Source organism: Polyergus mexicanus, unplaced genomic scaffold, assembly GCF_030449975.1.
Source record: "Polyergus mexicanus isolate NDT 795.1 unplaced genomic scaffold, iyPolMexi1.0 SCAF_2, whole genome shotgun sequence".
NCBI classification, from domain to species: domain Eukaryota; kingdom Metazoa; phylum Arthropoda; class Insecta; order Hymenoptera; family Formicidae; genus Polyergus; species Polyergus mexicanus.
This window is the reverse complement of record NW_027223322.1, coordinates 334,030-349,659: the sequence shown is the minus strand read 5'-3', so window position 1 is coordinate 349,659 and position 15,630 is coordinate 334,030. Positions and strand designations below refer to the sequence as shown.

General features: G+C 33.3%; 1 protein-coding gene across 5 annotated transcripts in view; it reads right to left on the bottom strand.

Annotated features, from left to right (window-relative positions):
* Cv-c (crossveinless c) overlaps positions 1–15,630 on the bottom strand; it is a 218,455-nt gene that overhangs the window by 114,449 nt on the left and 88,376 nt on the right. For 3 of the 5 annotated variants that reach the window (XM_070312851.1, XM_070312870.1, XM_070312860.1), the window contains exon 9: positions 14,483–14,683. The exons of the other annotated variants lie outside the window; for them this stretch is intronic. In XM_070312851.1, coding sequence (XP_070168952.1) covers positions 14,483–14,683 — 201 coding nt within the window. The remainder of the gene's footprint in view (positions 1–14,482; positions 14,684–15,630) is intronic. 5 annotated transcript variants of the gene reach the window in all.

Sequence of the window (15,630 nt, the reverse complement as noted above, 5' to 3'; positions counted from 1 at the left end):
TTATACGTTTATCAGTTTTTCTTAATATAAAAAATAATTTCTATATATTATTAAAATAAGTGCACAAGTATTTTGTAAAAATCCTAAAAGTATAATTTTTACACATAAATACATTCCAAGATTCTAAATCAACGCACCGAGTTCTTCTTTTTTCATCTAAAAGCATAACGATTAATTCTTCTGTTGTAAAGATATAAAATTTTCATTCAAGGATAGAAATTAGCATTTCAGCGGCATAAATTGAAAAGAAAGATTTGCCACATCAGAACTTTCTAACTGTTTGAAAATTACCAGAACCATGCTATACTTTCGTTGTCTAATATTAAGATGCGATAGTTTAAGATGAAAGTGAAATTAGCATATAAATGCTACGAATTAAAAACTCCAATTTCTATCATTGAAAAATAATACAGGCAAGCCTTTAATTACGTACGATCGTTTTGAAAATTGATTTTAATGCGATTTCACTCTTTATTTCCGACTAATGGATTATCGATTTCATTTTCCGTTCAAGCTCTATATGCAATGACGTTTCAGACCATTCGACGCGATTCGATACGCGATCGTTTCTAATTGACTCCAACGGAATTTTTCACGCACTCGAGCATCCACGTAGGATCCGCCAGCTAGTTATCCTTGGCAGTTAAGCCTCGGTAAAACAAACTAATAAAACTGCAGCCATGACTCACTAATAACATTACTAATTATATACGATTGCATATTCTTTTTGCATGTCCCGAGACGCGATGGTCTCGATGGATGCGGGGGATGTAAAAGGGAAGGTAAAGGGAACATTATGAAGACTGAATAAGAGAAAGCAGAGCGGAAGATACTTTGATTGTATGCACTATTATAGATAAAGATAGTTTCTTTGCCGAGTAAGATACGCATTTCGTGGCAATCAATTTGTCAATCACACATATGTATATATAAGTAATATAATAATATATAATAACGGTTCCTAATAGATTCTTTTTATAATTATAATAATAATATAAGAATTAGATATAATTCCTATTTATACAAAATAAGATCATTAAGACGGATGATTTTGTAAAAATACATAACATTGATTGTATTATATTTATTGTATATCCTATACAATAAATATATACTTTTGATAAGCAGGTATGGCCAAATTTCCAAATGCAAATTATTGAAAATTATTATTTAAATAATGTATCATAAATAAAATATTATTTAAAATTTTTAATATATGTGAAACATGAAATTAATAACATAAATAATAAAACTCGAACAAAAACGGATCTAAGAAACGTTAGAGTTGTAAGAGAGAATTAAAAAGAATAATTGAAGAAAAATTAAAGTAAAAAATATAATTTTCCGGATATCTTATAGCTCATGCAATAAAAAAAATATATATATACACACACACACACACACACACACATATATATATATATATATAATTATTTTAATAAATAATAGCTTAAGAAATAATAATTATTTCAGTGAATTATTTGACAACGATTGATTACTTCTTGCACAAGAAATATATATTCAAAATATTTATATTTCTGAATCGCAAAATGAATTAAAAATTTGAGAAAAAATTTTAAATAACATGCAAGTAAATTATTATTTTATTTTAAATATTCATATAAAAGTCACACATACCATACGTAATATTATTATCCTCTATTTCAGATTTTTTTTTTCTCTATCTGTGCTAATAAATTTACGGATATAGATTTAAACGTATAATATTCCTCGATTGCAACGCTTGTACGAAAAGTGCACTTTTGAAACGGTCTGTATGACTTGTACACTTTCGCCAATGTATGTATTTTGTAAGCATCGCGCGAGACACTGCGATTTCCAACCATAAAGTCGGCGCTGATAGCAGCCCATCAATTTCGTAGGATGATCCGTGCGGCTGCTATGAAATGCACCACCGACGGCAAGCTCTGAGAGATATCTTTATCTGTAATCTTAAGTATGCCAGTACAATTATTCATCCCGTGCCTGACGCACTCTCGCGCCTAGCCGCCTCAATTGGCGGGGTCTGCGCCCGGTTTCAACGCGCTATAACTCGTCTCTCGCACTGCACAATTAGGGCGCTTCTTCATGCTTACCATGCCAACGAAACGAAATTTCAAGAGAATTGATGGATCGTATCGTACTTGCAAATTTCTTTGTTTCTCGTAAGAGCAGACAAACAAAATCCCAAATTATATAGCAAACATATGCCTTAATATATGGTATATACATATATATAAATTTCGTCGTATGTTTAACTTAATTTCGTATAAAGATTTTGCTTTGCTAAATAAAAAAATTATCTACATTTAAATTTTCTAATTTTTATTTACAAATAATTGATAAACTTATAAAATTTTATTCATTTCGACGAATTAGAGCAGTCGTTTGTAAAGTATACCTACATTACGCATCTCTCTTTGTAGGAAAATCTAAAAAAAAAAAAAAATCATTATCTCAGCATTGGTTAAATTTTTCTGTTTCGAATAATCTGGTGGATAGGGTAGAACGGCAAAGCACGGTTCGCTAAAAAATCGAATATAACTTCGGTTAGAGAAGCAGTGATATCGTTCGCGTTCTATTAATACAGGCGTGTCGCAATAAAAATCACTAAATGCACGGCCTTGTTATCCACGCGTAGGTACCTGCGTTCGATTTTGCGGAGGCAAGCGGATCTATAAAAAGCTTTATCAGGACGGCCGCATCTTCTCGCGACTGGCGTTAGTCGGTCGACGACTATCGGCCGAGTCGTTTAATTGAAAAAATGGTGACGCTCTGCCCGTCTAAACGCGAGCGACCGCGATTGCCCGAGCTCGACGCACAATTTCGCGAGTGTAACGAAAGAATGAACTTTTTGTCGCCGTTTCATGTGCTCCGCGTAAGGTCATCTATAGAAACCCTGTCGCACTTCTAACCATCACCCGTGCTGCGAGAGAAAATTTTTACGACATCGTAGAATCCGACTATCCGATAAAACGCATATTTACCGACAAAATGATACGCGAAATTTTATATATCGCCGTATCGGATATATTATTAAATCGCTCTACCGTATTTCCCGCATTGTACGTAGCGCCTTCATTTTTTTTTTTTTTTTTTTTTTTTTGTATCACATTCTGCTCCGTTTCTATGCCGCACTTTAATCAGATAAGAAAATTAATTAAGCGTTCTTTGTTACTTTTTGCCGAGAAAAAAAAAAAGACAAATATCTATTCTAAGCTGTTTCTCTGCTTACGTTAATCGCAAAGATGGTATCGCCGTTTGAATTATTTCTGACTTTGTGCATTTGTTATTTGAAACGAACGGTATGACTCCGCGACTCACGTGGTTCGCGCGAAAGCCTGTGGTAGTAGACACCGACGATGTAACATTAATCACGTTGGATTAAGTGCAATTATTAATTTCTTCCTCGTAGCGGGGTGCGCGAGGTATCGCCGCGCCGCTATCATCGCATCTCGGGATTGATCGAGTAATTCTTTGGCGATCCTACGTGCACGTGATCATTGAACGTGACGTAAAACCACGGCTGTCATAACGTGTATAATATTACAATTGCATTAATCAAAGTCCATTCATTCTCGTTGCAACCACTTCATCACATTCGTATACTATATCACAATCGTTCGAATGTATTTTTCTCCCTTCGGTTATATTTGAAGTTTTATATATGGACAAAATATTCTACTCGGAAAACATGTATATATAGCAATTAATAATACGTATGCGTTTAAAGTATATTTAATGTTTGTGTTATTATTGAGTAATGAATAAGTAAATAAGCAATATCAACGCGATATTATCCGATTTATTGCATTAGTTTCAATAACGCTTCGAAAATGAATTTGATCGATTAAAACTTAATGAAATCGCCCCGATCGCGATGTATATTTTCGTTACTGTTACTATTTTCGTTTCGTTGCTATTAATTGAATTAATCCATCACCCCGTCGCGGTTTAATCGTTCTTGAGACCGAGTGCTACGCGACTTTTGTGCGCTAAACTTTAATTAACCGACCGTGTGATCGATAGTGGATTAGAAAAGAGACACGGAGAGAGAGAGAGAGAGAGAGAGAGAGAGACGGCCGAAAGGATTACTCTCTCTCTCTCTCTCTTTCTCTTGTCGATACTAAAAATAACTCGGATTTCATATTCGAGTCTCGCTCCTACGGAATCCGCGATCGCGTAGCGAGCTCCTAATTAATTCCTGCGCTATAAAGGGAACACGCGTCCAAATAAACACGCGCTCCGTGCAAAGGTATACGGCAAGTAGCATTTCGCTATTCGCTCGCTCGTTCGCTCACGCTGCACCTGCACACACGGCCAACTGACATTTTTCGTGATCTTCATCACGGAGACTCGAAATGCAGTCCACCTTGAAGGTGGACTAACCGTAGAGGTGCGTCGCCCCATGAAAATGCAAATTGTATATCCCCCCCTAACGACTCGCGCCCTTGGACACTATTTTATGGTGATTGGATGAGTCTTAAAATGCGGCACGTACTTACCGGGCGGATTTAGTGTTTCACTTGCTACCGCCATAACCCCCCTCCCTCCCTCCCTCCCTCCTTCCCTGTTGTCCCTCCTGTAATCGACCTGTGCTTACTTGAAACATAAAGAAACACGAAGGTATTAGGTACACTCGAACGATAGCGTTGTAGAAAGGTTACTTCGCGAGAGATATCGAAGTGATCGATTTTATGGAGAAGCGGCCCCGCTTTGCCAGATCGCCTGTGTAAAATGCCCGAGTTACGGCCGGAAAGGCCACGAAAGTTGAACGGAATAGAATCGACCTAGACGCCGGTATATCTCTCAATTTATCAGTAATAGGGAACGATGATAAGAAAACGAGAGAGCCGCGAATATTTTAGCAAAGCGCATTTAGAACGCGTGTCAATTATTTCGCGATGCGTTACAAGAATAGATATAAAGGGATGGAAAAAGTTTCATCGTACGCCTGATGTAAATTATTATTAAAAGAATATAAAAATTTAAGCGCTCGTGTGTGTTTCGTGATTCTATGTCTCGCGCACACATATAGTTTGAAGCACAATATTAATCGCGAACATAGTTTCTTCTTCGTGTCCTTGATACGATAAATTCGGTCCGGTAAGTTGCGTATACGTCATTACTGGCTCGCATCGAATTACAAAAGTGTGCTATATATATACTATTATCGAGGTATCGAAAGCATTGTTTTGCTTTCGTACGAGATATCCGTTTGCAACGACGCATCTAGATGATCTTACTTACCGCAATAGATAATCAGCATGATATAACGTTATCTAAAACGAATCGATATATCTGGCGTTTGATAACGAAAAATAAATTACGATAATTTTAAGTACTTTAGATACATTGTCAAACCGGTGTGGATAGAGAGAGATCACTCGAACGATAAATCCTTCGTAATGTAACATATTTGTACCATGATAAAAATAATTTTCTATAATGAAAGATTATTTTTTATAACAGAAAACACGTTACGCACGAGATGATGAGGAGCGCGAATCTTAGCGCAATCGACGCTCGTTAAACGAGCAACTCCGAGGTGCTTTCGTTCTTGTAATTAACGCCGCTCGACACATCCGTGCGCTAATAAAGTGCGATAACGCGCGATCAGGGAATGCAATATTTTATGAGCCAGTACACCATCGGTGGGCCGTACGTCGGTGGCATTTACATGTTCCATAAACCGGTACGTCTGCATCTCGCAAATGCGCGGTTTCGCGCATCCGCAATCGCTTTGAATTCCCATGGGTCGCTAAACGGAGCAATCGTTAAATTAAAGGCCTAATCTCTATTCTAACGGTCTGAAAAATTGATGATTTTTAAGAATTTTTTTTTTTTAAAAACGTTAAAAATTTATCGTCATTTCATATATGTTTTTATTAATGTTTAGACGATACGTCGGTATTTTTAAATTTTAAATATTTAGCTTTGTTTTCTTCAATAAAATCCCCTACGCGTAGCGTGTTCAAAAACAACGATGTGACATGCTGTTCCTCATGTCCGAAGCGAAACAAAAAAAACTCGGTCTACTTTTATTCTATAGAAGACATTTTGGGATATTGAAGCTAATTAGGATTAAAAAAATTAATATTTAACGCGAAGGCAACCACGCTTATTATATTAAATTATTTACCTCATACTCTTCGTTTGCCTTGTAGTACAACACATTTCGATTAATTATCTAATCTACTGCCATCCCGTTCATAGGTTCTTTTTCAATGTATCGTATATCGTTTGCAAAAATAATACGCTGAACTATTTTTGCGCCGGCTGCTCTTTCTCGTTAACCCCGACTTCTAGCTCGTATTTTTCTTCTCGCTATACGTATTTATGTACGCGCACTCAACTCTCACGACTCATCTACGTGCCGTTATATCGATGTTTCATAAATTTCGCGGATCCGCCGACTCGACACTGCCGAGCCGCTCGTTTCCTTATTACCAGCCTCAGGTGCAATCAATGACAGCGACGATTCTCCGTTAGAATCTTGAGAAGGGAACGGAGGGAAATGGAAAGAGAGAAACAAAGATGTGCATGTACATAGCGGCAAATAAAGTAGATGATACGGTTTTCCATCGACCTTCTGAAATAACGAAAAGGCTCGGCTTATTAATGAGAAAGGAAAACAAAATTAATATTACACGATTACCGCGGATCGACGAGAAGATATTATTAGCAAGTAAAATTTTATAAGCAATCGATTGACCGAATAAATTATATACGTTCACGGCTTTCGCTTGTTGCAATATAATATCAATTAATAATACATAACATTCTAGATAATTTTCTTTTCGACCGATATTTCTTTCAAAAAATTACGATAGAGTATTTTAGTACGGAAAAAAAAAAAAATTGAAAAGCTGTTTAACATCTGATGATTCATAGAATATAATCATCGAAATATCTTATTTAAAAAATGCATGGGAATCTCTTTATTCTTATTATTATAAATAAATACGATATTAAAATAATATATAAAAACTTTTGTGAAAATCATACAATTGCCAAACAAAGCTTCGTAATGTCAAATTGATATCAGATTTTTAACGATACGGGTTACAAAAGTGAAACGTGCTTGAAAAGAAATTATTTTGCATTTGCTAATAATGCGTATACGCATCACAGGATGTAATAAAATCGCACTTGAAAGATGAAATTCAACTTTGAATGTGAAATGAGTAAGTAATGAGAAAAGTTGCCTGGAAAATGCTCAGGTTCCATTTTCCCAGCGGCGATTCAGTTCTCGCGAATAAAAAAATTATTCGACAAATTTCTTAATTAAATCGCGAGATACAAGATGTGACCTGGAGCAAAAATATTATACAACGACAGATATATTCTGTCGAGACGCGAGAAAAAGATCTCTCATCCAGGACAATTCACTAGACGCGAGATGGTCGGTTTATTTTTCGCGGCGAGTAACGCGCTCGCGATTTAGTTGCCAAACCGGTCGAAGGTGCAGCGCAGAAGCCGCAAATTAACGTTATTCACGCGCATGAAGTTGCATCGTCACGAGACTCGATGAATTTTATTAAGAGGCTCTCGTTCGTCCCGCGGCAACTTTATCGTCGCGAGCTCGCCCCAAGGCTGCGCGTACAGACAAACTGGCTCTTTTCGATTAATCGATTTATTTCATTTTCTTTTGATTTGTTTGCCGCGCAGATACGGACGGGTAAATACAGCTTAGGATAAGAATAGTAAAATTATAAAGATAGAAACGTTATAGATATACGTACAACGAGGAGATAGAAATGCGTGAGCGAGGAGCGACGATATAGTCGATTAAGATGCTCGTTTAATTAATACGCGTCGTGGATGATTTGTGAAGTTAGTGTATAATTCGCGATGCGAAAAAAACGCGACCGCCAGGCGAGGAGAAAATTTAAATATCATACTTATTCATAAACGTTTTCATACAGATTGAAAGTAGTTTAATTGAAGCCACAACTGTGCCGTCTCGCGCTATAACTATATTTCATATATCGATATGAAAGGTGAGAAATCAAAAAAAGGCTGCATCGGGAAATCCGACGATGCATTCTTGTGAGACGAAATACGAATGTAAATGCGATTCGTCGCTTCGTTATTGCATCACTAGGTGGCAATCTAATACGATGTAGAGATGCACCCGTATGCATCAGAGAAACCGACCATGCCAGAAAGCAATTCCTGCTGCCTGCTACCAGGGATGCGCGAGAGTTGCTCTCGAATGCGATTTATTCGAGCGCGATTGACGCTCTCATTGAACACTCGTGTGATATTTCCCGTGACATATAGATATATCGAAACACGAATGCATGAAATATGGATTCGATAGAAATTGACAGCCAAACGTATACGGTATACTCGGAATCTTTCTCCGATTTAAAGATTTATTTAGCTGCGAAGCCCATTTAACCGGATAACTAGCAAAATTAATTCAATCTCGAGATCGCAGAAACTTAGTTTCTTTGCGTATACTTCAACATTATGTTCAAGATTTATAATTATTTTGATTATTTATACAAGATTTATATTTTTTATTGCATTTTATAAAAGTTCATACCTGAAAAAAAAAACTTGTTTTCTATTTAAATTACGCAATCTTTTTTCTCTAAATTAAATATTTGTTCAAAAAAACTAATAAAATATTCAATTGCACGCATTATTGTTTAAAATATTGAAAAACGTGGACTCCGTTTCATGCTTGGGATACATTTGTATTGTCAGACGCTAAAATTGATCGGTGCATCGTAAAAATGTAAAACTATTTTTCATAAAAAATATCTAAAGATAATGAATGTACGAGAATTATATGTATAATGTATGTATGTATGTATATATGTACGTACTGTATAAACTATTTAAAAAAATGTAAAAAGATGGTAGGTCGTTTTCTGCATATTATCTCAAATACTAGATGCTGAAAAAAATCAAAGTATCTGCAATATTTTATTGCGCTTCCAAAAATCAATAGTTATCATCTCGTCATTATTATTTCTCTGTTTCGATTTTAGTATTCGATTTTAGTAGTTTCGAATAATATCAAGATTCTTTCCGATATAAAATATCTTTCTTCTTTTCCGAGATAGATTCATTGATACGATTAATTTTAAATAAAATGAAATAAAATGTGCGTGTGGTAAATAAATGTATGGTTACAATTTATAATAAATTCGATAAAAATTTTCATGTATCCGGATACAATCACTGACACAATAAGTAAGACGATTTTTCACGCAATACAATAAAAGTACAGTAATTCTCACGGAATTTTACGCAGTCGGAATATTCTGTTTCACCTATTGTCTTGGTCTTTATAGGAAAGCCCAAGCATTCTCAGGTATAAACGCACCTCGTTCCGCGAAGAATACGCATTCAAACTTTCTAAACTGCAATTTGTCTTGATCGTTGATATTTCAGGCTCGCGCGCCCCTTCTTTTGTCATCGATTTTGCGGCTTACGAAATTAAAGAGACGCCACGCGATAGTTACTGGCTGGTGAAATCGAGAGTCTTCTTCGTGTATTTATAATCAAATATTCGGTACGGCATCTACCCTTTCATTTAAATAATTTTTAAGCGACTTAATGCCATGAGTGAGATTATACACTAATGCAATTGATTAAATTTCCGGCAATTATACGTCTTATATTCGCCCGATTAGTAACATAATGTAATGTTATGATAATTCTTTGGTGCATAGAAATGTGATGCTTAAGAATCAAATCTTCTTGATTGGTAAACGATATAAATAATTAATAAAACACTCAACAATGTTTTCAAAATAATCTCATGATAAAATCAATTCTTAATAATGCTGAATTTAATATTCAGTAATATTCTAGAAAAAAATGTACATCAATTTTATTTGGCACTCTTAAAAAGTTAGATATTTTACTTTATAATCTTTATAAAGCACCGTGTGTAGAATTATATACTTATGGTCTAATTTCGAAAATGAATAAAAATTATAAACATCACTCTTGTCGAACTTGACATTAGGACCACCGACAACGTTATAACGTTTCTCATCTATTTACAAGGTAACTATCAAAAAACAAAAAAAAATTCACATAAGTGCTATTAGGCAGTAGTTTATAACCAAGGACTACTTAGTGGTGACCAGAGGCACGTTTCTCCCAAGACAAATAAGCTGACTTCGCGGGACGCGTAATCGTTGTGCTGCGTTTATATTGTCATCTATTATAAGACTCGTGGGTCTTCACAAATAAATCTCGACGCGCACATTGTACCAACGAACAACTGTATACGTTTTACGCCGAATCCGCAAATTACGCAGCCGTTTGGTCTGCGCGTCGATCGGGTTGAATGACTGCTCGCCATTAAACTTTAATCGTTGTGGCAGAGCTTACTGTATTCTAAATCCGCTATAAAATTTGAAATGATTTATTTAAATCTTCCGATTAAAATTTAATTTCAATTTATATTCTAGTATGTGTAGTATAAATCTTGGTGACCTTTTTAAATTATGTAAATTATTTCGTGCATTTGTGAAATCACGCATAATATTATAAAATTTGCCAATAGCGAACACATTACAATTACATATCATTAAAAATTATTTTAATTATATATTTTGTTCCAATAAAACATTATCTAAAATTTTTTTTTTTCGTAAATATATATTATAGATATAATAAATAAAAATTGAAATATTTTTGATTCGTAAAATCACGTAATTATTTCAAACAGAATTTAAAAAATATAATTGTCATGTGTAAGTAAATTATTATTTTACATTAATTATTTATAATATAATATAATTCAGCAAAAATAACACTTACAAATATAATTTTATTTTCCATTTTAAATTATATTTTTTACCTTTGAGATACTCGTTAATATTCGCGTTTTTTGCGGTTCGGATAAATGACATGTGAATCGTGCGGTCAACGTGCAACAACAAAAACCTTTTAAATGAAAGGTCACTTGCGCAATAAAATTCAACGTTTTATTGCATTTCTCTTTTTCTCTTTCTCACTATTGATCTTAATATACGCATTTACATGTTCTCACACTTCGAATCGGAATAAAAATTAAAATCAAATATAATTGTGAGAAAACGTAATGATACAAACGCGAGATAAATTAAGTTGTATAATGATATGTGTATATAAATCGATTTAATTAAAGCATCGTCATATATAACAGATTTTAACAAAATATTAAATATAATTATTTCTGTCTAACAATCACAATTACAATGAAACTAGCATTTGAACTAGGCCAACAGCGAGCAGAAAGTTTATCTTCATCATATATTGAAGAAGAAAAGTGAATGCAGTTTGTGTCCAAACTCCAAGTCAAAGGTTTATTCCACAAAACATTATTAATTATTTTCGTGCGATAACAATGTGACACAAGTTTCTACGGTAATCTCTAATATATAATTGTATAAACCCGACGAGTCAAATGTTCGAAAATAAATAAAAATATATATGTTTCAACTTTATTGTCCTATTATCATTAAAATTCGAGATAATTCAAAAAAAAAAACAAGAAAGAAAAAGGAGAGAAAATAAAAATTTGCGTATTTTCAAGAATCTTTTCTTCTACATGATAATCAAAATTAAGAGACGAAATTTTCTTCAAATCTATTTTATCGAGGCGCCAAACGGATTGCGATCTTTCATTCTTTCACGGTGCGCATAAAAAATAAAAATTATATTTTAGTACAATACGAATTACTCGAAGTAGATTTATATTAATGGTATTAGTTTTTTTATCGCCGCAGTGCATTTCTACCGCTTTTTATTGAAACATGCAACATAATACTTTGATTCTATATAGAACTGAAACCCCCAGGACAAATGATTTTCCGCAGAAACGTAGTTTCAATAAGCCACATATGTTTTTACATAGAAAGATGTTTTCACATATGTGATACATCATGTCAAAAAAAAAGTTATACATAAACTGTAAAATCGGATCATTAGTGTGCATCAAATGTACTAGATTCAATATTTATCAATTCATGGGATTAACATACGATTCATTGGGTAAATAGAAATGAAGGTAAAATATAAAAATCTAAAATAAATATTAAAATAAAAATTAAGAAAAATATAAAAATATAAATAAAATATTATCTTAATAACGATATTAATTAATATTTCATAAAACCGTTATTAAATATCTAATATTATTCAATATCGTTGTATGTTTAAATAGAAATGGAAAAATATAAATGGAAATATATAAACTGAATTCATAAAACCAAATATTATTTATTTAGCAAAAGTAATAACAATATTACGTTTTTAATTAATAAACATTTATCTTATTTCACTTTATAAATGATTAAGATATACAAAAGTGTCAAAAATTTTGCAAATTTTCCAATATTTTTACTATTTGCAATATGCAACGTCGTTTTCCAGCAGTTTTGCAGTATTAATAATATTTAGTAAATATTTCGCAATATTTTGTGTTATATAAATCACTATTTAACCATAAAATACAATAATGTTGGTCAGGAATTAAACACACGAAATTTTAATAAATCGTATCGTTGTAAATTTTTGCTCTTAATATACATCATGCACATGGTTTTTTTTTTTTTATGTATGCCACGCGTGTGTGCTACATTATCTTTTAATAAAACGAATTACAAGAAAAAATAATGTTTTAATAGAAATAAAAAATTATTTCGCAGCTTTGGTGGTCTTCTCTTTGGTGATCAACGTTGCGTTGCATTACGAAAGAGTTCTATTGTTTCGAGAGAGCACACTTTTCATCGCGACAACCCATAATTATCATGGCCCCACGATACTTTCTGGATCGATTGAAATCCGCGATTTATCGAACGCGATAATTGCACGTGAAATACGTTGCCTTTTGCCTTTCACTCTTCGCCGCAACAAAATCTTACTCGCAAACGAACAAGTTAATAAAAGAAATATTTATCGTTAATATCGTTTTGTTTCTTCGGAACACATATAGCCGTAATAATTGTCGTCTCTCATCGATCACTCATATAATTCGCGAGACCTCATCGCAATAAGCGATTATGCGACCACCATAAAGAACGTATATGATCTTTTTTCTTTATTCATTAATTTCATCAACGTGAGAACGTGTCATATGAGAAATAACATCGGCCATCCGATAGTTTTCAATTAAACTCGAGTCAGTCGAAGCTTTTATTTTGAAACATAACTGTTATCGTGGAAGCCGGTGAGGCATTGAATATTGTCAAAGAATAATTAAATCCGATGTTGCGTAATATTCCAGTCGGAACCGCCGTAATCTTGTTGGATTTAAATTGACCCAGTTATTTTCCGTAGAAAAGTTAAATTATCCCATAATAAACTAATAATACTTGGAAAACTGATGCATATATTGAATATCGGATTTTCTCAGATTTCTTTTAATAATAAACTTGCGTTCCCTACTTAATTATATTATATATAATATGTTTAATATATGTTGTATCTCTGATTAAAATAAATAATAATAAATACTATATCTTATTAGCTCTCTTTATTATATTAATACTAGTAATTTTATTGCAATGTATAGTACATAAAAAGAAAAAAAGAAAAATCAATAATAGATTCGCAAATTATCCCTATTTCTGTTTAAAAAGTTTACATAAAGGAACTATGAGAAAAAAATACAAAAAAGATTATAAATTCACTTATATATTGTATTATATAAATATATTCCCGATATTTTGATATGCGTCATATCGTTTAATACCAGTTTTGCAACGCATCTGAAGACATCTCTTAGCGTACGAGTGCGTTTTATTTGATCAAGATGTTGCTTTTCACCAGCTGTTGTTTCAGCAGCAAAATATCCACAGGATCATTCTCGGAAATCGCAAAGAAAATACTAGTCGCCTTTACGACCTATCGAAATGATATTCAATTGCTTTGCAGCAGGTGGCATCTAAGATCACGCGTATGCAAAATTTAACGGTTGCAAAATTATGACAAACGAGATAACGCTTAATGAAATCAATACATCAATTCGCGGATAATTCACTAAATAATATTGTAAATAATATTTATCATATAAAGTAACTGCAGTTAAAAAATAATCCTACCATCGGTCATCGTAAATAACGCAGTCAGAAACGAAAATAAAGCGTTTATACGAGATTTCCCTCAAAATTAAAATTCAACAACATGCATCAGAAATATTGTACAAGAAAATAATTAATTTAACAAGAAATAATAATTTATAAATATAAAAATATATTTTTATACATATAAAGAAAAATATAAAATGTAAATTATATCTGTGATATTTGATTACAGACTATGTTAATATTATCTATTCTTTATCGTTTGCAAAATTATTTATTTTTTCTTTTATATATATATATATATATATATATATATATATAGAAAGAGAGAGAGAGAGAGAGTTTTTCTCATATAATTTATATTTCAAAGATGTTTTCATCTTCCCGAGAGCGTTGCTATATAACTTGATGAAACATGGGCTCTGACATAAAACGCTTACCTGCGATTTTCCGCTCGCGCATTCGCCGCCATAACGCTTCCGCCTTGCGCATCGGCCAATTCTCGACTTTCGCGCTGAAGCTGCGGAAGAACTTGTACTCCTTAAAGTGCGACATTCTTCTGCCGCCGGTGTTTTCTGTCTCGTCGATGTTACTGGAACTCGTTGTGGTGCTGGCTCGACAATCTTCGTTCGACATGTCTACTATCAAAAACTAATTTTCCTTTCCGTTTCACGTAAGAATAATCTCGAGTTATGGTAATCGAATAATTCATGCAAAGTCGAATCGTTTGGCATGTTTCTTCTTTTTGTAAAAAAATATTGAATCATTATATTAAAGTCCTATTTAGTATTATCTTCATGGAATATATTCTCTTTCGATTAAAACATTTCCAGAGAAATATATATGTATATATATCTCTATAATATATTTTTAATTTATTCCAAAATATAATATATCTTTACGCTTAGCATAAATATGTCAAAATATAGTTCACATCTCTCTCTTAATATATTTTGTACGTAAAATAAAATATCTCAAAGATATATTATAATTCTGAAATGGGGAAAAAGCGTACGCGTTTTCACAGCGAGAAAAATAAGAAAACTGAAAACAACTTCTATTTTCTTCACTGCGAACTGGGCCACTTGTTGCTACCGACTGCACGTTCTCGGCAGACGATTGTTTGCTGTATCATATCAACGATCCGAATCCTTTCCGAAAGTCAGCAAGGCGATAAGCGAACGTAACGAGATTCGCTCGTAGAATTTCCGCGTAGCACAAAAGTTTCTCTTCCGTGATTCTTTTCTTTAGAGATTAACAACAATGCTGTTTTTCCATTTCCTCGTTAGAGAAAAATAGATTTTAGTTAAATCCTCATTAATTTTCCACCATTGTCTCAAAATTTTTTTTCAATTGCTTTCAAATTCCTTTCTCCTTCGCTTAATTTTTCGCAATTCAGAATAAATTTATCTCGTAGACGCTGGGAAATTTTCTTATATCTGTCTATTTCGCAGAAAATGCTTTTATTCGTGACAGCCTGACACGACAGCTCGCTTTGAGAAATAAAGAGATATAAAGTTTGTTCGGTTAATCCAAAGCGAGATCCTGGGAACTTCCGTCGACCAAACGATTAATCGCTCTGATATCC